Genomic DNA, 22,978 nt, shown 5'->3' with positions numbered 1-22,978 from the left:
TCATCAATATGAAGAAAAACCATCTTTGAAAGGACTCAAAACTCTGAAAAAAACAGTACCTTAAAAAAACTGAAGATAATGGACTAGAGATGCAAAGTGAGACTAGCATTCTCAGACACAGTTAATACGTTCATTTGTTTTGCTGTAATGTATATATTTGGGGTGTATGAGATACTCAGGCAGGACTAGCACACCCCAGAGGTGAATGCTTGTCAAACCCTTTTCAGGGTTTGCTCATCCACCTTTGGTGTCTACCTTCACCCAATTCTCATATGTGGCTCCAAGAAACTGCACAGTGGCCACAGCCAGGAAAATTGTCTTAGTAGGATAAGTCTAACCGAGGTTGAGGGTGACAGGTCTCAAATCTATCAGTGAGATAATGGGATGAATACCCTAAGCATGTAAAGACTTTTTTTTTCTTTTCTTTTTAGAGGGGGGAAGGCAGGTTAAGTGACTTGCCCAATGTCACAGGGCTAGTAAGTGTTAAGAGTCTGAAGCCACATTTGAACTCAGGTCCTCCTGATTCCAGGTTCTGTGCTCCATTCACTGCACCACCTAGCTGCCCCACATGTGAAAACTTCTGCTGGTGGAATGTGCAGATGAGAACAGTTTGTTCTAATGGCCACGAAGGTGGCTGAAATAAGAGCTGTGGAGTTCTTGCTTTATGGTCAGATATCAAAAACACCAAGGTATTCCATCGCATCCTGGGCCATGACCAGTCATCCTGACTTTTGTGTTGCCATTTGAACTTCAATGACTCTGGAAGAGAGAGTGAGGCGGATTACTTTGCAACTCTGCTTCACTTAAATCCATTTCTCTAGTGAGTCAAGACATCACCCTTGTGATGTCATTGGCCCCCTTCAAAACGTGTATTTAGAGGATAAAGTGCATAACAGAAAATCAGTGTCTTTTAAAATGTATTTCTTATTCTTTGTATTAAAATATTTGTGTTTGTTGATGGTTGTTTCAGTTCATAGTGGTGATAATGAACATTTCTTTACCATGTCATTCATTGGAGAGGCCTATAGCATTTTTCATTACAATATAATACTGGATCTCAGTTTTAAATAGATACTGTTTTCTATATTAAAGAAAGGACTGTTTTTACTCCTATAACTTTTGGTGTTTTTAAAAGAAATGGGTATTGTATTTTGTGAAAAGTTTTTCTACATGTATAGATGAAATCATGTGAATTTGATAGTTTTTGTTATTAACATGATCTGTTATATGTATAGTTTCCATTATATTAAATGTACCCTGCATTAATCTTATAACCTGATCAGTGAAAAATCTTTTTTAGTATATTATTACAGCCTCTTTGCTAATATTTTATTCAATATTGTGTTGATAGTCATCACGGATATTGGTTTATAGTTTTTTCTCTGCTTTGTTTCTTGCTGGTTTAGGTTTCATGACAATTTTTGTATCACAGAAAGAACTTGACAAGATCACTTCTATACCATTGTAAAAAGTCATTTACATAATATTGAAACTAATTGTTTTTTAAATAGAATTAATTTGTAAATGCCTCTGGTCCTGAGGTTTTTTCTTTGGGAGTTCATTTACAGGTTGTTCAGTTTCTTGTGAGTTCAGACTATTTAAATTTTCTACGTCTGGTTCCATTAATTGGAATATTTTGTATTTTTGTAAATATGACTCTATTTAATTTAGGTGACCAGTTGTGTTGGCATTTAATTAGACAAATGTGTTTCTAATAATTTCTTTTACTCTTGATTTGCTGTCTTTTTTCATTTGATACTGGAAATTTAATTTTCCTCTCTCTTTTTAAAATTCAGACCAGCTAATGGTTTATCCATCTTATTACTTGGGCTTTTAAAAAATATTTTTAGTTTCATTTATCAAATCAACGTGCAACACATATTGCTGTGGTCTCCACATCTCCCAGAATCACACTGGTCCCCTCTCAGTGTTCTAGGATACATTTAGGAGTTGGGAGTGGGGTATCTCTTCTCCACTGCCATTAATTCAAATCCGCACCAACTATTTTCCCCACTGTTAGGGGACCAGCAATGAGCACTTCAATTCTGTTTAACCACTTAATATTGAGTGTTTTTACAAAAGGAAATTTACTTCAAAGGTTTAGCGAGAACAAATGTATAAACATTTCCCTAGTAACTCTAGGGCATACTACACTACATTGGCTTCTGGGGTAATACATTCAAAACTTAGTTCAATTCCCACAAAGCATTGGTCCTAATAAGTTCATGTCCAGAGGTGGCATTCCTGTTGGATGAGTCCTCATTTCAGTTTTCACTGAAATAAGTTCAAAAGGTTGCTCTCAAAGATTATTCCTTGTTCCTTGGCACATCAGTGCTGGGCTGACTGTATAATACTTGGGCTAGACCCTAGGTTCTGAAACACTGAGCTGGCACATTATGACCCTTCAAACTTATCAGGGCATAACATTTCTTTCCCTTTTCCTAGAATAGAAAAAGATCAAACAAAAAAACCAAGGACTGAGACATCATAGGGGCCATATGACCTCAGAGGGAAAGAAGATCCTAACGCCACCCTCCATTTGCTTCATGGTCTCTCACCAGATGCTTTGAGTGAATGAGTCACTGAACTCAAGAAGTAAATGAAGTAAAGAGAAGATAGCTGCAGAGAGCAGGTTGTTCTGAATGTCTCTGAACCCAGGTAAGAGCTCCCTATTCAACACTTGGGTAACTGACTGGAAACAGTTACAGAATGTCCATGCATAAGTCAATCTCTCTAAGGCATTTCTACATAAATGTGTATCTCTTGAAAGCAAGCTCCCCAGCATCCTTCACATGGAAAGATGCCACCTGAGTAAGCTGACATCATGTTTTGAGTTTCAGTTTTGTTAGTTTCTTACTTGATTTTCAGAATTTCTATTTCAGTGGTTAGGGGTTTTTTATTTATTGTTTTTCTAGGTTCTTAAATTTTATATATCTAATTCAATGGTCTATCTTTTTCTCCCATTTGTTTATGGAAGTATGTAGAGAAATTTTCTCTTAAGGACTACTTTGGCTGCATCCCAAAAGTTATGGTATGTTTGACTGTCGTTTTCTTTAATGAAATTATCTTTTACTATGATTTGGTGTTTTACTCACACATTCATTAGAATTAAATTATAGTCCCAATTTAAATATAAGTAACCTGAGTCAAGAAGGCTGGTCTTCCTGAGTTCAAATCTAGCCTCAGACACTTATTAGCTATGTGACCCTGGGCAATCACTTAACCCTGTTTGCCTCTGTTTTCTCATCTGCAAAATGAGCCAGAGAAGGAAATGGCAAACCACTCCAGTATCTTTGCCAAGAAAACCCAAATGGGGTAACAGAGTAGGACATGACTGAAACAACTGAACAACAACAATTTCTTCAAAGGTCCTTTATTATCATTTTCTCACTTTGAATCCTGTAAGGGATATTAATATTTCTGCATTACTAAATCTGTTTGAGACTTATGCCCTAACAAAAGGTCAGTTTTTGCAAGTTGCACAATGTACAACTGAGAAATTTACATTCTTCTTTTTATTTATATTCAGTAATTCCCAAATATGCATAACATCTAACTTTTCTAAAATTCTACTCCAGTCTAACTTTCTTCTTTTTATCTTTTTGTTAGATTTGTATAAGTCTGAGAGAGGTATATTGATATTCCCACATTATCGTTTTACTATCAATTTCACCATGGTATTTAATTAATTTTTCCTTAAAGCACTTTGATGTTATGCCATTTGGTGCAAATATAGCAAGTATTTGTTATTTCACTGTGTGACTTTTTAAAGCATAATATAGTTTCCTTGTTTATCTTTTACATGTGTCTGTCTTGTCACCTTATCTGATATCATGATTGCCACTTCTTTTTTGAGAGTTCACTTTAAACATAATGACTTCTACTTCATTCTCTCATTTGAATTCATGTGAGTCTTTCTGTTTGAAGTTCAAGTACTTTCTAGTTCATTCTGTTTTCCTGTTCCTTTTTATGGGTGAGTTCATCCCATTCACTTTCATAGTTGTGATTCTGTGTTTCTGTACATTGCAGTACAATTGTATAATACAATGCTGTACAATTTCTGTACATTACAATAAAATACAGTACAATTTCTGTACAGTACAATTCTGTATTTCCCTTCTTGCTATCTTCTTGTATGTTTTCTTTTCCTAGTGCCCCCTCTTTCTAAAGAAGAATAATATAGTTTAAGATGAGTATGATTAAGTCAGGCCAGAATCTCAAAATCTCATGTGACCAATAAAATGGAAGACTAGAAATTTTTTCCTATCACCACAAACTCTTAATCTTTTCCAAAATAGGAATTATGCTCAATAGATAAAACAATTTCAGTGGTACCAAGTTCCAAGAACCTAAATAAAGTAAAAAGCTGATTAGCCATAACACAATAATCCTTAACCCCAAACAGGTTTGCTCAGCACTCTGCCTATTACCATGACAGCAGCTGCAGGGCTAAAAGTCACCTCACAGGTTTACAACAGAGCACAAACCTTTTCACTACTACCCCATCACTGAAGGAAACCCTATGATGACAGAAGTTTGCTTAGTCTGTGACAGTAGTGAACAGTGGAGAGCAGGGGAAAGTGGGACAAGACACACATTTATGACTATGTAGAACTTCACTAAGCCTGAAGGAAAGAGCTCAGATTCCAGTTGGGGCCAGTTCTGTCCTTCCAGATCTCACTTGTGGACAGGACTAAGGCTGGTGAACTGTTAACTGTCCAGCATGGAAGGAAACTGAAATGGCTTTGAGATTGGACCCTAGGAAATTGCCATCAAAGGGAAGGGTGAGTAAGAAAGCAAGCAATAGGGAAAAATAAGAAAAAAAGACTGAAATTACAAATGATGTCAGGAGGAAGAAAAATCAATTAAAGTCTCTGAGCATAAGCAGGTAAACCAACAGGGAAGATATTGATAACAGAAGGAAATATCCTCCAGATTAGGTAAAAATGGTACCTATGAGTAAACATTTCAAGACAAAGGAAAATGAATCAACACTTGATGAGGCAGAGGCCCTGTGGATTCCCAGGAGAGCATGGAACCACAGTAGGATGCTCCTGAAAGGATTATAAGAGATATACAAAATTTTGAAAATAGAATTTATGGGCAGTATGGCAGGAGCAATTGGAAGAATATTAAAATGTGAATCCATTGTGGCAAATATTACCAAAGAAAAAATATAGTGTAGGGATGGAGCCATGATGGCAGAATAAAAACAGGAACTTGCTTGAGCTCGTCCCCCAATTATCTCCAATACTTGTAAAAATGACTCTAAACAAATTTTAGAACTACAGAATCCACAAAATGATGGAGTGAAACAAATCTGCTGAAGACAGTCTGCCAGGCCAACAGGAAGAGTCTATTGTACTGGACTGGGAGTGGAGCATAGTCTACCATGGACTGTGCCAGCACAGACTGGGTGAAGCAGACCTCCAGGGACTGAATCACTGGCAGCTGTGGCAGTTTCCAGACATCTCAACCCGCAAATGCCAAAAACAAAGTAAAAGGTCAGTGGGGAAATTCTGTTAACTTGGGTGAGAGAAGAGCAGGGTCTGGTCCCTGCTCCTGGGGTGGAGGAGGTGGCAGCGACTGTGGCAACAGCAACAGCAGTAGCAGCAGCAGCTGCTTCCAGAGCTCCAGGCCCACAGATGATGGGCTAATCAGAGGGCAATTGCAGGAATCTCTTTGCTGGTGCTGAGGCAGGATTCTCTTGCTTTTCCCTGCTTGGATCTGGGTCACAGTCTTGAGTGGTGGTCCTGGGGTGAGGAGGATCACTGACATAGCAGACCTTCTGGCGGCTGTGGAGAGGGAGTCCTCCTTACAGTTCTGAGGCAGGTGCCTAGAAGTAGTTCTGACAACAGCTGTACAAAACTCCAGAAATTTGGTACAGAGCACTCTCCACTCTGCAAGCAAGAGTTCTACCTTGGCAAAGAGCTCAAAAGTCAAGTAATTGGCTGGGAAAATGAGCAACCAGAGGGAAAAAATCAAATTATAGAATCTTTCTTTGGTGACAAAGGAGAACAAATCATATAACCAGAAGACAACAAAGTCAAAACTGCATCAAAAGCCTCCAAGAGAAATATGAATTTGTTGCAGGCCACGAAGGAGCTAAAGAAGGATTTTGAAAATCAAGTAATAGAAGTAGAGGAAAAATTGGGAAGAGAAATGAAATTGATGTAAGAAAATCATGAAAAACTAATCAACAGCTTCCTAAAGGAGAGCCAAAAAAATACTGGAAAAAATAACACCTTAAAAAATAGACTAAGAAATGACAAAAGAGGTGCAAAAAGCCAATAAGAAGAAGAATGCCTAAAAAAACAGAACTGGCCAAGTGGAAAAGGAGGTCCAAAAGCTCACTGAAGAAAATAATTCCTTCAAAATTAGAATGGAGCAAATGGAAGCTAATGACTTTATGAGAAATCAAGAAATAATAAAACAGATCCAAAAGAATGAAAAAATAGAAGACAATGTGAACTATCTCATTGTAAAAACCACTGATCTGGAAAGTAGATCCAGGAGAGATCATTTAAAAATTATTGGACTACCTGAAAGCCATGATCAAAAAAAAGCCTAGGCATCATCTTTCAAGAAATTATCAAGGAACACTTCCCTGGTAGTCTAGAACCAGAGGGTAAAAAAGAAATTGAAAGAATCCACTGATCAACTCTTGAAAAAGATCCCAAAAAGAAAACTGCCAGGAATATTATAGTCAAATTCCAGAGTTCCCAGGTCAAGGACAAAACATTACAAGCAGTCAGGAAGAAACAATTTGAGTATTGTGGAAACACAATCAGGATAACTCAAGATCTAGCAACATCTACATTAAGGAATCAATGGGCTTGGAATATGATATTCTGGGGGTCAAAAGAGCTAGGATTAAAAGCAAGAATCACCTACCCAGCAAAACTGAGTATAATGCTTCAGGGGGAAATACAGATATTCAACAAAATAGAGGACTTTCAAGCATTCTTGCTGACAAAGATCAGAGCTGACCAGAAAATTTGACTTTCAAAGTCAAAAAAGCAAGAGAAGCATGAAGAGGTAAATAGGAAAAAAAAATCATAAGGAACTTATTAAAGTTGAACTGTTTACATTCCTCCATGTAAGTAGAGGAGTCATAGAAAGTCAATATTTGCAGCTCATGAGACTTTTCTTAGTATTAGGATATTTGAAGGGAATACACATATACCTACACACATATGTATATATACATATATATGTATAGATGTGTATAGGTGTATGTGTGTGTATATATATACATAGACAGAGGGCATAGGGTGAGTTAAATATGAAGGGATTAAATATGAACCTTACTCTCATTGGATTTGGTTTAAGGAGGGAATAACATACACACTCAATTGGGTATTCTACCCTATAGGAAAGTGGGGGGGAAGGGGAAAAGGGGGGAATAATACAAGGGAGGGCAGATGGGGGAAGGGGGAAGTCAGATGCAAACACTTTTGAAAAGGGACAGGGTCAAAGAAAAAAATAGAATAAATGGGGGATGGGATTGGACAGACGGAAATAATGTTAGTCTTTCACAATATGACTACTATGGAAATGTTTTGCATAACTACACATGTATAACCTATATTGAATTGCTTGTCTTCTCAGTGGGCGTGGGTGAGGAGGGAAGATGGGAGAGAATCTGGAACTCAGTTTTAAAAACAAATGTTAAAAAATTGCTTTCACATATGCAACCAGGAAATAAGATATGCAGGCAATGGGGTATAGAAATCCATCTTGTCCTACAAGAAAATAAAGGGGAAGGGGGAAAATTAAAAAAGTGGGGAAGAATTAAATAGACAAAATCAAGAAAGAAAAAGGAACTAATAAGTAAAATTCCAGCACTAGGGGTAACAAATGGGAGGGAGTTGATAGTGTAAGGGAAGGGGCCTCAGTGGGAATAGGATTGTCTTAAAATAGATTAAGCTAAAATTTTTTTTTAATCCACCTAGTACAGTGTTTATGGGGGGAAGGACGGAGGGAAGAATCCTAATTTTGAAAAAAACACTATGAAAGACAAATGGAGAAAAAATAAACTTAATTCTAATAACTTTAAATGTGAATGGAAAAATCCAATAAAATGAAAAGAGTAACAGATTGAGAAAGAAAACAAAACCTCACTATCTATTGCTTATGAGAAATGAATATAAAAAACAAAGATATGAACAAAATAAAAATGAAGGGGGTAGAAAAAATACTATTATGTATCTGGTAAATTCCCCAAATCAGAAGTTGCAGTCATGTTTTCAGATAAAATGAAAACAAATGTTAAAAGCATAAAGGGGATAATGAAGGAAATGACATTATGCTAAAAAGGAATCATAGACAAATCCATGAAGGAAAATTAGCTGAACTACAAGGAGATATGGACAGTAAACAATAGCAATAGGAAATTTCAATGTCTTTCTCTCAGTTTTGTATACATCCAATAGAAATGTAAACAAAAGGAAACTATAGAGTAGAACAAATTGCTAGAGAAACAAGAGCTAAAAGATTTCTGGCATCTGCTAAACGGTACTCATAAACAAAATATGTATTTCTTAGCACCACATGCAACTTTTAAAAATTCAACTAGAGAAAATGCAAATAAAATATAAAAAGAAAGAAATATCCTTTATAAATAGCATAATAAAAATAGCATTCAGATGAGGGACCACAAACAAAATAACATATATTTAACAATAAAATCCTAAATAATGGTTGATATAGAATAAGTAAATTAGAATAAATCATGAAATAATAATTATACAAAAGAAAATTATGATAAAACAAGATACCTTCAAAAATATAAAGTACCTAAACCAACAGAAGAAAAATAGAAAGGTTTAATGAAGAAGTTTTTTTTAATATTTTAATTTATTTTTAGTTTTTAACATTCATTTCCATGAGATTTTGAATTCCAAATTTTCTCTCCATCTCTACCCTCCCCCCCACCCCAAAATGGTGTGCATTCTGATTACTCCTTCCCCCAGTCTGCTCTCCCTTCCATCAGGTCCCCCATCTTATTCCTTCTCCCTTACTTTCTTGTAGGGCAAGATAGATTTCTCTGTCCCATTGCCTGTGTATCTTATTTTCTAGTTGCATGTTAAAAACAATTTTTAACATTTGTTTTTAAAACTGAGTTATAAATTCTCTCCCTTTTTCCTTCCCACCTACCCTCATTGTGAAGGCAAGCAATTCAATATAGGTTATACATGTGTAGTTATACAAAATATTTCCATAATAGGTTGTGAAGACTATTTCCCTCCATCCTATCCCATCCCCCATTTATTCTATTTTCTCCTTTGACCCTGTCCCTTTTCAAAAGTGTTTGCTTCTGCCTTCCCTTCTATCATCCCCCCCACCCATTTTCTTCCCCTCTTACTTTCCTGTAGGGTAAGATACCCAATTGAGTGTGTATTCCCTCCTTAAGCCAAATTCTATGAGAATAAGGTTCATTCATTCCCTCTCATCCCCCCACTCGTCCCCTCTTTGTGAAACCTTTTTCTTGCCTCTTTTATGTGAAATAATTTGCCCCCATTCTATCTCTCCCTTTCTCCTTCTCCCAATATATTCCTCTCACCCCTTAATTTTATTTTTTAGCTATCATCCTTTCATATTCAACTCACTCCGTACCCTCTATCTACTTATCTATATATCTACCTATCTATTTCCTCTATTCACTCTTAATACTGAGAAAGGTCTCTTGAGTTACAAATATCATCTTTTCATCTAGGAATATAAACATTTCAACTTTAATAAAAGTCCCTTACAAGTTCTCTTTCCTGTTTATCTTTTCAAGCTTTTCTTGAGTCTTGTATTTGAAAGTCAAATTTTCTATTTAGCTTTGGTCTTTTCAACCAGAATGCTTGAAAATCCTCTATTTCATTGAACAACCATATTTTCCCCTGAAACATGATACCCAATTTTGCTGGGTAGATGATTCTTAGTTTTAATCCTAGCTCCTCTGACCTCCAGAATATCATATTCTAAACCCTTGATCCCTTAATATAGAAGCTGCTAGATCTTGTGTTATCCTGATTGTGTTTCCACAATACTCAAATTGTTTCTTCCTGACAGCTTGTAATATTTTCTCCTTAACCTGGGAACTCTAGAATTTGACTACAATATTCCTAGGTGTTTTCTTTTTGGGATCTTTTTCAAGAGGTGATTGGTGGATTCTTTCAATTTCTATTTTACCCCCTGGTTCTAGAATATCAGAGCAGTTTTCCTTGATAATTTCTTGAAAGATGATGTCTAGATCATGGTTTTCAGGTAGTCCAATAATTTTTAAATGATCTCTCTTGATCTATTTTCCAGGTTATTGGTTTTTCCAATGAAATATTTCATATTGTCTTCTACTTTTTCATTCTTTTGGTTCTGTTTTATAATTTCTTAATTTCTCATAGTCAGTGCCTTTCATTTATTCCATTCTAATTTTGAAGGAATTATTTTCTTTAGTTAACTTTTGGACCTCATTTTCCATTTGACCAGTTTTGCTTTTTAAAGCATTCTTCTCCTCATTGGCTTTTTGGACCTCTTTTGCCATTTGGGTTACTCTATTTTTTAAGGTGTTATTTTCTTTAGTATTCTTTCGGGTCTCTCTCTTTTTTTTTTTTTAAGATTTTTCTTTTTGCTTTTTTGGAGGGGGAGAGGTAAGGCAAAGTGAATTGCCCAAGGTCACATGGCTAGTTTTTGTGTTAAGTGTCTGAGGCCAGATTTGAACTTAGGTCCTCCCGAATCCAGGGCCGGTGTTCTATTCACTGGGCCACCTAGCCGCCCCTTGGGTCTCCTTTAGCAAGGTCTTGACTCATTTTTCATGATTTTCTTACATCAATCTCATTTCTCTTCCCAATTTTTCTTCTACTTCTCTTACTTATTTTCAAAATCCTTTTTGAGCTCTTCCATGGCCTGCAGTCAATTCATATTTTTCTTGGAGACTTCTGATGTAGGAGCTTTGACTTTGTTGTCTTCTTCTGGTTGTGTGTTTTGATCTTCTTTGTCACCAAAGTAAGACTCTGTGGTCTGGGTTTTTTTCCTCTGTTTACTCATCTTCTCAGCCAAATTCTTGACTTTCTAACTCCTTGTCAAGGCAAGACTCTGCTTCCAGCTGGGCTGAGGATTGGTGTGGGGTTGGGGATGGGTGTGCTGTCTTAGACTTCTGGAGTTTTGTATCAGCTGCTGGATCCCCCACCATCTGTGGGCCTAGAGCTCCAGAAGCAGCCACTACAGCTGCTGTTGGTGGCCTTCCACATTGTTTTTGGCCTTCGTGGGCTGAGAAGTCTGTAAATCTTCACAGCTGCCATCGATTGAGTCCCCTTAGGCCTGCTCTGGCCCTGTCTGCTCCCAGCACAGCCCATGCCAGGCTGTGCTCTGCTCCTAGCCTAGTGTGATATATCTTTCCTGTTGGCCTTCCAGGCTGTCTAGGGCTGGAGATATATTTCACTCTGCCATTTTGTGGGTTCTGCAGCTCTAGAATTTGTTGAGAGTCATTTTTTTACAGGTATCTGGAGGGGTTTAGGGGCGAGCTCAAGCAATTCCCTGCTTTTATTTCACCATCTTGGCTCTAACTAGAAAAATGGAAATTTTTAAATAATCCACCCTCAGAAAAGGAATAGAACTAATTGTAAAGGAACTACCAAAGAGAAAAAAAAGCAACACCCTAGGTCTCAATGGATTCTTAGAATTTTATCAAGAAATAAGTACCAATACCACACAAATTACTGTCAAAAATTGAGAAAGTAGATTCCTTTTGTGGGACAAATATAGTTTTGATTCCTAAATCAAGGAAGGCTAAAGCACAGAAGACAAACTATAGTATAGATCAGTGTCATTATGAATAGTGATTCAAAATTTTAAAATAAAATCCTATCAGACTACAATAATTCATTCAAGAAATCATTAATTATAACGAAATTGGATTTATACCAGGGATGCAAGGATGGTTTAGCATTAGGCAAGCAATCAACATAATTAATCATATTAAAAATAAAAACTTTCCAAACAACATGATTATTTTAATATATATGGAGGGAAAAACCTTTGACAGAGTACAATACTCATTTGTACTTAAAATCCCTAAAAAGTATAGGGATAGCAGAACTTTTTAAAAATAAAATTTAAAGTATCTAAAACCTAAAGCAAACATCATATATGAAGGAGATACATTAGGATCTTTCAAAAAAATATATAGGAGTAAAGGATGCCCACTTCCCCTACTATTGTTTGTTATAGTGCTAGAAGTGCTAGCAATAACATTAAGAGAATTTATTTTTTTTGGAGGGGGGAAGGCAGGGCAGTTGAGGTTAAGTGACTTGCCCAAGGTCACACAGCTAGTTAGTGTTAAGTGTCTTAGGCCAGGTTTGAACTCAGGTCCTGACTCCAGGGCCAGTACTCTATTCACTGTGCCACCTACCTGCCCTGAAGAGAAAGAATTTAGAGGCATAAAAGTATATAAAGAAGAGATAAAATCATTCCTATTTGCTGATGATATAATGGCTTACTTTGAAAATCCTAGGGAATTGACAAAGATACTAATTGAGAAAAGAGCTTTGACAAAGTTGGAATCTACAAAATAAATCCTCAAAAATCAGCAGCATTTCTACATAATAACAAAATCTAAGAGGTAATAATAGAAAGGGAAATCCCATTCCAAATAACTACAAACTAGATAAAGCATCCGAGGATCAATCTATGAAAGCTCATAAAAGACATATAGATTCTATTATGAAATTCTCCTTAAAGAAACAAAGAATAACTTAGAGGGAAGTTCAATGGTTATGGTTAGGCCTTGTCAATATAATAAAAATGACAATACTACCAAAGTTAATTTATGTTTTTCATAATATGGCACTTGAATTATCAACCGGATTGGTCTTAATTTTTCTTTACATTACTAAAGTGAAAATATGCTTAATACAAATGTATATGTAGAGCCTATACCAGATTGCATGAGGAGGGAGGGGGAGAAAAATTTAAAAATCAAAATCTTATGAAAGTGAATGTTGAAAACTAAAAACAAATATTTTTTTTAAAAAAGAAAAAAATTATCAATGGGATACTTTATTGAACTGGATAAAATGAGAACAAAATTCATTTGGAAAAAATAAAAGGATATAGAGGGAAATGAAAAAGGTAGGGACAAAGGGAGACTAATACTACTAGATCTCATGGTGTTGTATAAAGCAGCAGTCATCAAAGCATCTGGTATTCATTAAAAAAAGACACTGGTCAGTGGGACAACCTAAACAAGATAGAATCAGAAGCAATGGAGTTCAATAACCTAGTGTTTGATAGACAAGAAAACATAAATGGCTTAGGAAAAAATTATCTAATAAAAACTGAGAAAACCGGAAAGCAGCATGGTAGAAATTAGGTTTAGGCTAATACCTTACACACCATATTCCACAATACATTCTAAATGGATATATGACTTCAATATTAAAGACCATATTATAAAACAATTCGAAGAGAAGCAAATCACATACCTCTCATAGCTACAGGCAGGAGATATATTTTCAACTGAAGAAGGGGTAGAGGCAATTGCGAAAGATAAAATAGGTGACTTGATTACATGAAAATGAAAAACTTCTGCACAAAGAAAATTAATGCACCTAGGGATAAGAAGGAAAGCAGTAAAGTGGGGAATATCTATCACATTTCTCTGATAAGGGTGTAGAACCCAAGATATACAAATAATTCTCTCTCTCTTTCACACACACACACACCCCTATACTGGCTGGTTTAGTTGCAAGAACCCTTGTTGATGATGTGGGTGAAGCATTGCAGAAATGCCTTTATTGGCAGTAATGGTAGTTGGTGGCTACACCTCTGATACTTCCAACTGTGGTGTCACTTTGCCACCTGAACCTTAGTCTCCTAGAACCATAGCCTGGAGGAAAAAAAAAGCAGATATTGACCTACTTAGGGAAAGAAATCCAGTTTATGACCTCATCCCCAATCTTTATGACAAATTAGCACAATGCCCTTTTTGGTCTTGTGAGTTTAGACATTGGAAGAAATAAACAAAACAAAAAAGGAGCTAAAAACTGATCCAGATGGTTAGAAGTAGAGTTATATGGTTACAATTATACCTAGATTATTTTCTATATGATAAACTAGATCTTAAATATGGTTTAGATAAAAGTACAAATGAAAAGGAATTCTGATAATTTTCTGTTCTTTTTTATGAAGACCTTCACTTTTAGTTTCTGCTGATTATATGAAGTTAATCGTCAGATACTTTATTTAGTATTATATAGACATAGCCTCAGAGTGAACTTTTATACTTTTTTAAAAAATTGACTTTTGACTACATAACTAAAATCCCCTGAGTTGCCCTTGATATGAATATAATTTTCAATAAAATTTAATTCAACAAGTATTTAATAAGTAACTAGTATATGGAAGGTACTTGGTATTCAAAGGCAAAATGAAAGCTGATCTTTGCCTGCTTTCAAAGAGTTTACATTCTACTAGTTTCCTAAGATTCTAGATATCCCAGTGCTTCAGAAACTACTGTTCCTTTTGGACTCCCCTCTGCTGTAAGAGATTGACTTATTTTTAACTAAGATCATTAATTAGAACTTTAGATGTCATCTACCCCAATCCCCTCATTTTACGGATTCATTCAACTAGTTAAAAGTGTCTAGTGAGACAGCATGACATAGAAAAATTGGGTGCAAGTTCTGCCTTGGATATGTTAACTCTGTGACCCTGAGCACATCCATAATCTTTCAGTGCTCCAAGACTACAGTCTCTAAGGCTATAATTTGCCAAGAAGGTGCTGACTTGCATTGGTAGGGCAAATTGCCTCACCTAGGAGATCACTATATTCATGAACTCACAGGTCCAAGCCTCATCACTATCCCCACTATGCTCTAGCAACAAAGACAAAAATTAAATAGTTCCTATTCTCAGAGAGTTTATGGCCTGACTCTGTGATTTCATTCATAAAGGCAGCTACCTGTATCCAATGCAGGGGATTGCACCTTACTGTTTTTAGAGTAGCCTGGAGATCAGTGAGATTAAATAACCAATCCAACCCAGGTCACACAGACAGTATGAGTCAGGCAGGACTGGACTGCTCTTTGGCCACAACCCAAGATGCCTCTCAAATATACAATATACAGGGGCGGCCAGGTAGCACAGCGAGTAAGAGCACCGGCTCCAGTGTTGAGAACACCTGGAGATCGAATCCCGGGCTCAGACACTTAGCACCCACCCAGAAACACCTGGCCGTGTAACCTTGAGCAAGTTACTTAACCCCAATTGCTTAGGGGTGGCCAGGTGGCTCAGCGAGTAAGAGCACCGGCTCCAGTGTTGGGATGACCTGGATCAAATCTGGGCTCAGATACTCAGCACCACACCCAGAAATAATAACTGGCCGTGTAACCTTGAGCAAGTTACTTAACCCCAATTGCTTTAAAAATATATATATATATACACAAAATAATTTTGAGGGTAGGGAGGACACTAAGGAATTGGTGGGCATAGAGGAGATCAGGAAAAGACTCATGTAGGAGGGAGCAACTGAGATGAGTTTTGAAGGGAGGTCGGTATCCCAGAAATGTTAAGTGTGTCCTTTAGATTGATCACACGGTGTCTTCCATTACACTTTTGATCAAGAAGTTGAGCTATACCAACAGGTAAGAACTATGTTTTAAGAAGTCCAGCTGTCAGCAAAGGAGTCACCTCCTAGAAGAAAAACAACAACAAAAGTCATCTTTAGCTGCTGGGCAAATGTTTCACATCACAAAAGTGTGGCTGATGGGTGACCAAGTTTAGTTTAATTCATCTAATTTCATTATCTGTAGATGGACTCTAAGGCCAGTTTAAGGAAAACAACTGGTGCATTCTGTTGTGGAAAAGTCTTTTAAACTAGAACAGGCACCACTGTTGTTTTTCACTTTTGTTTCTAGACAAAAAGCTGGTCATTCATTCATTGGATCAGATCCAGTGGATCAGATTCCCCCAAACCTTTATCTTTAATAATCCCTTTGCCAAACAAATAACTTCATAGGGAAATGCTTTATGGCAAGGAATAACTGAACTAAGATACATTGGCTTGATTTAAATGTAATATTCAGTCAGCATGACCCATCTTGAGACTGCTGTGTGGCAAACATCTGACTTGGCTGAATATTCTCCTGAATTGATCTGTGAAGGTTTGCACTGTTTGCTTGTCAATCAGGTCTTTGGCACTATCCCAGTATTCTAGTATTCTCTACATTTATAGCTTAAGATCTCATCAAGGGCTAGTAATTTTATCACTGTGGGAACTTCATCCACTCATGTAGCTCAAAACCCATCTCTAATTGATAGTCTCAGAGACTTGCCTGAGGTTCATAGAAGTGATATGATTTATGCATGGTCACACAGCTAGGAAATGTTAGAGGCAGGATCTGAACACAAATCTTGCAGACTCAAGTCCAGCTCTCTCTGTACTCCTCCATGCCAGATAGGGATGTGTTAGTAAATATTTAACAATCAGTCTGTCATACTTTTAAGTTTAATCTGTAATATTAGGATTTGTTCCATCATTTTAAATCTAGACAATCAAAACAATAAATCAAACCTTGATTTGTAGCATTTGATGACGTCTGAGGAAAACTGAATAATTGGCTTTTGCAAGCTGACAAAAGTTGGCTCTAAAACACCACTATTTATAGGTGGGTGATGTGGTTTTTTTGGTAGCAATGTATGGCTGTGAGAGTAGAACTGTAAGGAAAGCTGAGCACCACAGAAATTACACTTTCGAATTATGGTGCTGGAGAAGACTTTTTTGAGAATCCCTTGAACAGCAAGTGATGAGGTGTCTCTGGGAGCCACCTTGACCTCTCCTTGAGTCCTTGATGTACAGGCTCTGGGAACCTCCCTCGGACTCTTAAGTTCTCTCATTTGATGAGGCATTTGCATGAGGCAATAAGCCTTACTTTGTGGCTGAGTCCAAGCCTCTGTTACTAGGCTTCCCACCCTTGAGCCTATCAAAGTGTCAATCCACCCTTGAACTGGCCTAGCCCACCATAATTTGTTTTCTCCAGGTGGCCTCCAGCAACTTCCCACCCTTAATCACTCATTGACCTCATTAATTCCTCCTGAAGACCCTCCCCAAACTCCTTCTCTAGATCACCCCGAGATTTCTCCCACAGCCTTCTGTATATAAGATCCCATCTGGTCTCCATGTGTCTGAGAGAGCCATAGAATAGTGAGAGTGCCACAGAATGACCTAACACAGATTTACTCTGTGTCTATTACAAGCGAGCTTTTAATAAACTTTACTTTTCTTTGGCTGAGAGAAGACTTGAGTCGAATTCATTTGGCAGGACCCAGCATGTGGTATTTTGGGGTCTCCAGAGGAACCCTAACCCTCTTTATGGGTAACCTATTCATTTTTATGGTTGCTTGATACCAGAAACACTGCTAATCTCAAGTTCTTCTCCAGCCAGGACTGGAAGGTATATAAGCCTCTCACTTTCCCTAGTGCAGTTTTTTGTTTTTGTTTTGTGTTTTGTGTTTTGTGTGTATGTGTGTGTGTGTGTGTGTGTGTGTGTGTTTTTGGGGCCTGACCTCTCAGGTCCCATTAGGTCAGACAGCTAGGAGGCTATTTCATGCTCAGCCTGACCTCAGGTTCTTGGTCCTGTTTGGTTATTTTGGAGAACATGGACATGTGCACAACTTCTGAAGAATGGAAGATAAGGCCACATGTCCCATCTGGAAGTGTAAGCCATATTCTTTCAATTCTCTCGGTGCTAGGGAACTAGGAAAACTTCAGGTACTTTTTTATGGGTTTTTTTTTTTGTTTGTTTTTTGAGGCTTACTCTCAAACCTTCCTTTATGGAGGAAGGGACTTCCAGGCCCTATGCCTGTAGCTACCAAAAGTTCACCTTTCGGTTGTCTTTTACAACATTGGAAAAAATTTAGTTTTTCTGGAGACCTTAAAAAGGAAAAGTTGGCGTTTTTTTGCGACACTGTTTGGCCTAGGTATAGCCTAAAACACGATGAATCATGGCCTGTTTTGGGGACTTTAAAAGATAATACTCTGTTCTGTCCTTCCCCAAGATGGCGGAGGCGGTGGTGGCGACCAAAGACGAGGAGGAGGTGGCCGGGCCACGACTGTCACAGCTGTTAGAGACCGGCCGTCGGCTCCTAGGTGAGATCGAGGACACCAATGAGTTGACGAACTCCAGGTTCATCCAAGAGAAGGTGAAACAGGGCTTGGAGAGCCTAGAGAAAGCTTCCCGCATGATGGCGCAGCTTGATCTGTTCAGCCCCAGCGAGGAGCTGGAGGAGATCTCCTCCACTGACCTAAAGTACCTGATGGTGCCTGCCCTTCAAGGAGCCCTGACTTTGAAGCAAGTCAGCTTCAGCCACCGGCTGGAGCAGGTACAAGCTGCCCGGGCCCACTTCATGGACTTTTTAAAGCAGTGTCAGAATTACCAGATCACGCAGTTTGAGCTTCCCCCAGCCCTGGACAACCCCCCTGGGAAGAAGTTGGTAGATGGGCCTGCAGGAAGCCAGCAAAGCCTCATTGCCATGGCATCCCACAGACAAGCCAAAATCGAAAGATACAAGCAGAAGAAGGAGCTGGAGAATAAGTTGGCATCTCTGGAATCTGCTGTGGAAAATGACCAAGCAGATGAGGAACAAGTTCGAGAGTATTATCTGCTTCACTTGCAGAAGTGGGTCAGCATCAGTTTGGAGGAGATTGAGAGCATCGACCAAGAAATAGTGATCCTGAAAGCCCAGGACTCGGGCAAGCAGGCCTCAACTTCGAGGATGCCTCCACAGAGCAGACCTCCAACCAAGCCTTTCATTCTCACCCGAGACACTGCCCAGGCCAAGGTATTTGGCTCTGGCTATCCCAGCTTGGCCACCATGACAGTGAATGACTGGTATGAGCAGCACCACAAATGGGATGCTCTCAAGAATACAACAAGTACAATAAACCTCAATCAGGAGGCAGAACAAGATGACGATCAGGAAACAAAGTCAGAAGAGGATGATGAAGATACACTACACAAAAAGCGGAATTGGGACGACTGGAAGGACACACATCCACGGGGTTATGGCAACCGGCAGAACATGGGCTAATCTCACCCTGAAGAAGTAGGACCAGAGGGGCTCAAAGCTTCGCCTCCAGAGGAAAGTTGTCCAGGTTCCCACTCCCCTGCCCTCCTCCCTCTCCTGTGTACAATGACATCAGAGACAGTTCATCTTGCTGTGCTTTTAATAAAGTGTCAAAAGACTAAGTGTGCCCTTGTAGCTGGTGAGCAGACAGAGCTGTTGCAGACATCACTCTTGAGCAGAGATTCCCAGTTTCCCAGACATTCCCAAGTAAGTGGAAAGGAAAAGACAATGAGAAATGAATGGCTCTGTATTATCGATGGCTGTATTGATTGTCTTTAAAAAAATATGAAGGCTTGAGTGTTGCTTAAGCTTCCATGGAACCAAGCCCTTTCCTAGGCTGGGCTAGTTAGAAATCCATGGAAGAGCTGAGGAGTTAGCTCAGTGAATCCTCCACATTCATAGCCACTGATGCTTTCCTCCAGCCATACGTGATAGCCCTCTTCTACCCTCCAAGTACTTTGGGCACCATGACATTTACAGAAGGACAGAAATGGGGCCAAGATTTTCCCTGCCTCTTGGCATTATTTTCAGGAATCAGCAGCAGGGCCATAACTGAACTCTGGTTGCTTGTGATGACACCCAAGGCCAGCCATCACAGACTGTTCTTCAGGCACTACTTGAAGCAGTTTTCAAGTTACAGCTGTGACTTAGGGGTCTCACCAGCACTTTTTCCAGTCCCACGTGGAGTCTGTGACAGGGACATGAGATCCTGAGACTCATTCTGGTGCCTCTGCTTCCCAGCTCTTTCCTTCACCTTAAGTCCATTGAGGTCAAAACTTCTTCCCTTATAGCTCCTTTAAGAGCTTCGTTTGCTAATTCATTTTGCAGAGATTGTCTTCTTGGAGGCCAAAGGCATAGAGTTTTGCAAAAGTGTTTGCCACATCTTATAGAGGGGGAGCTGGCTCAGGCCCTTGTCTCTGGCATTTGAATTGCTTGTGATGCTCCTCCAGGATCTGTCATCTCATCCTTCCAGGGTCGCTTCCCTAAGATCGCAGGGGAGTCGAAGGTCCTTCCTTGGATCCTTTGGATGTCCCAGAGGATACTGCTGAAGGTGCCTGCCAGTTGTGTCTTGCTCTCAGTATGTAACAGAGCTTTCTTGGAGTCACACAGTTCTTGATGGTGCAACTGCTCCATAGTTCTTTGCTTGGAATGTGTTGTTCCCTGGATGATCCTCTATGTGGCTTCTGTGGAGACTAATCATGTTCCCGTGCCACTCCTCAGCAGCACATCCCCAGAAGAATGTTGGTATTAGATAGGTAGGACTTTGTTTCAAGGAGAAGCTTGGGGTCATTCAAAGAACTTTGCAGTTGCACAAAGGTCATTCAGCTTCTTCTCTTCCTCCTTAGTTCTGGGCTTAAAATTCACTGTCCATTTGCAGTGTCCATCGGAGATATCTTCTGATGGACAAGATCTTTGTACTCTCCGTTCCATTCCATCTCATCTTCTGGACTACAAGCAGTCTTCACCCATTTGGTTGTTTCTGGTATGGAGTGTTAGGCCTAACTCTTTTAAGGAACTTATGGATCTCATTTAGGAGGCTCTACTCTGCAGTGTTCTGAGTCTCAAATCAGTCAGCACAGTGTCATCCAGGAACTAGAAGCACCCAGAGGACACCACCATCTCTAGGGAATCCCTCTGCCATCTGGACCCTGCATCGGATCTTCTCCAGGACAGTAGCTTATGCCTCAATTGGTAGATACTTAAGTAGTCAGTCTTGGAACAAGGTTCTGGTTTCTGGTTCAGAGGACAGTGTGGCCATTGATAAATACAGAGGAGCCAAGTTGGAGGAAAGCTTTTAAAGTGGTGTTTGGTTCTATAAAATCAGATGCTTGTTTTATTCAATAAACAGTGCAGTGGAATCTCATGCTCTTAGTTGTGTGATAGCAAAGATGCTATGTGGAATTTCAATTGGGAAAGCCTGCTTGCTGATTTCTAATAACTTTATCAAGTATGCACTCAATGTGTGTGTAGATTATCCTTAGAAACTTTTATATAGGCAGGGAAAGTAGTTACAGGTATTTTCTAGGTCCCCTGTTCCTTTTTTCAGTAATAAAATCTGAGCTATTTTCCATGCTTCAGTCATCTTCCTTTTCAGATACCTTGAGAATGGATCTTTCACCACCCTCCAAATGATGTTGCCTCCTGCTGATTTTCTCATCTTCATCTTCAGTTGCCATTTTTACTTCCTCATGTGCTCTTAAAGGCCACATGTGATAGCTATGCTGCCTTGATGGTGAAAAAAATTGATTAATCAAGATTATTGCAGATTTTTTCTATCTTCCATCTCTTCTTCCTCCTCCCCATTTCAGCCTTCAGTGCCCTGAGGATAGATACCTGTTACTTGGGTTTCTCACCAACATTTCTGCAATCTTCCCCTGCTTCCCACAGTTTTAGGAGATAATGCTGTCCACAACCTCCTGCCATCTGCTTCCATAAGAATTTTACAAACTTGTTTATATTCTAAATGGGTAGGGCTCTTGTCTGCCATATTCCTCAACTCAGCAAATAGATCAAGTGTTTGTTGACTAAGGCAGTTTTCAGGATCTTTGAGACGCGTAATTATGGCAATTGATTTACATTGGTTAAACTGTATGAAATTGTTATAATAATCGTCAATATCCTGTCCTCCGTTTATTTCTCATTTTTAGAGTCAACTTGTTTAAGTCTGATGATTGAAGTTGTTTTAATTGCATGCCATGTCTTTTCCTCATTTTTATTCTGCTGGTTTTGTATTAATTTTAACTTTTGCTCTAACAAGTTAGTGGTCTTGACTGTATACAGACAGCTAATTTAGGAATGTCTCACATCAAGAATGAGTCATTACCTAAAATGTTTTATTACGTTATTTGGTACATGACATGTTCAGCATATTAAGATTCTAGCCAGGCCAGTTGGTGATGAACTACCTGGCCATGGTAAACCATGAAATCATGAAAAGAAAAATCAAAAGCTGTCTCATTCTCAACACTGGGCCTAGTCCAGCCAAACCTTTGTTTGTATTAAACTTTTAATAGAAGGAATGAGTACCATGGTTTAGTGATTGATTAGCATGTGTGTGTGTTTCTTGGAAGAAGAGATTTATTAACACAAATTCCAGGACTTTTAGGATACCAGGGCCCAACTCTTGAGCTGACACTCAGAAGACTGAATGTATTGAAAAATATCTGTGTAGGAAATAAATGCTCTCCTAAGGGGCAAAAAAAATTAAAAAATAAAAGATAATACTCTCTTGCAGTTAGAATCATATTGTTGCAGAGAATTAAGATGGATCAAAGTTGCCTATGTTCTCAGGAAAGACTGTGAGACACTTGAAGCTAGAGCCCCTCCACAGAGGGGCAAGGGGGACCAATTAAATGACCCCTTTTTTATGGCTTTGGCCCCAACCTCCCCACTCAGCAACTCCTGCTCAGGTCACTGAGGCAGCTCCCTCAACCCCTTCTGCTGCACCCCATCCCTTTTCCCCTTGATTCCCCTTCCCTTTTCCTCTAGCCCAACACCCCTCATTTCCTGTCTCCTACACCATCCATATCTCCTACCCTGCATCTCCCAGCATGGCCCCTCCCCCCTCAAGGACCCCTGCTGAGGTCCCAGCCTCTGGTCAGGCTGAAGTGTCTTCCTCTGTGGCCCCTCCCCCTGAGACAACACCCACTCAGGCTTCCAGCCCTACCCCCAAGGCAGTCATAGAGGTATCTCCTCTTCTGACCCCTTCCACTCCTCATGTGCTGGCTGATCTTCCCTCTTGCTAGCCAGATCCCCCAGTCTTACAGTCTGATCCAGTTCAGCCAGTAGCCCCCAGTCACTCTCACAGGAAGTGGGACTTCCAGTCTCCCTTCCCAAGCCTCTGTCCCCACACAGCCTTCAGGGCTTT

The 22,978-nt window shown here is 39.0% G+C and overlaps 1 protein-coding gene across 5 annotated transcripts in view; it reads left to right on the top strand.

The window, feature by feature from the left end:
• The window catches only part of LOC138146881 (immunoglobulin-binding protein 1-like), an 89,270-nt gene extending 66,925 nt beyond the window's left edge, over positions 1–22,345 (top strand). For 4 of the 5 annotated variants that reach the window (XM_069069033.1, XM_069069029.1, XM_069069031.1 and 1 more), the window contains 2 exons: positions 2,446–2,658; positions 18,043–22,345. In XM_069069033.1, the coding sequence (XP_068925134.1) occupies positions 18,043–19,074 (1,032 nt within the window). In that variant the 5' untranslated portion in view covers positions 2,446–2,658 and the 3' untranslated portion in view covers positions 19,075–22,345. Of the gene's footprint in view, positions 1–2,445; positions 2,659–5,283; positions 5,505–18,042 lie in introns of all 5 variants that reach the window. The other variant, XM_069069030.1, reaches the window with a different exon arrangement.
• Positions 22,346–22,978: the final 633 nt, after the last annotated feature.

Source organism: Petaurus breviceps, unplaced genomic scaffold (assembly GCF_028583685.1).
Source record: "Petaurus breviceps papuanus isolate PSGF00001 unplaced genomic scaffold, PetGlider_PUasm1.0 90775, whole genome shotgun sequence".
NCBI classification, from domain to species: Eukaryota; Metazoa; Chordata; class Mammalia; order Diprotodontia; family Petauridae; genus Petaurus; species Petaurus breviceps.
Note: the sequence above shows the minus strand (reverse complement) of the source record. Positions and strands in the feature narration are given on the sequence as shown.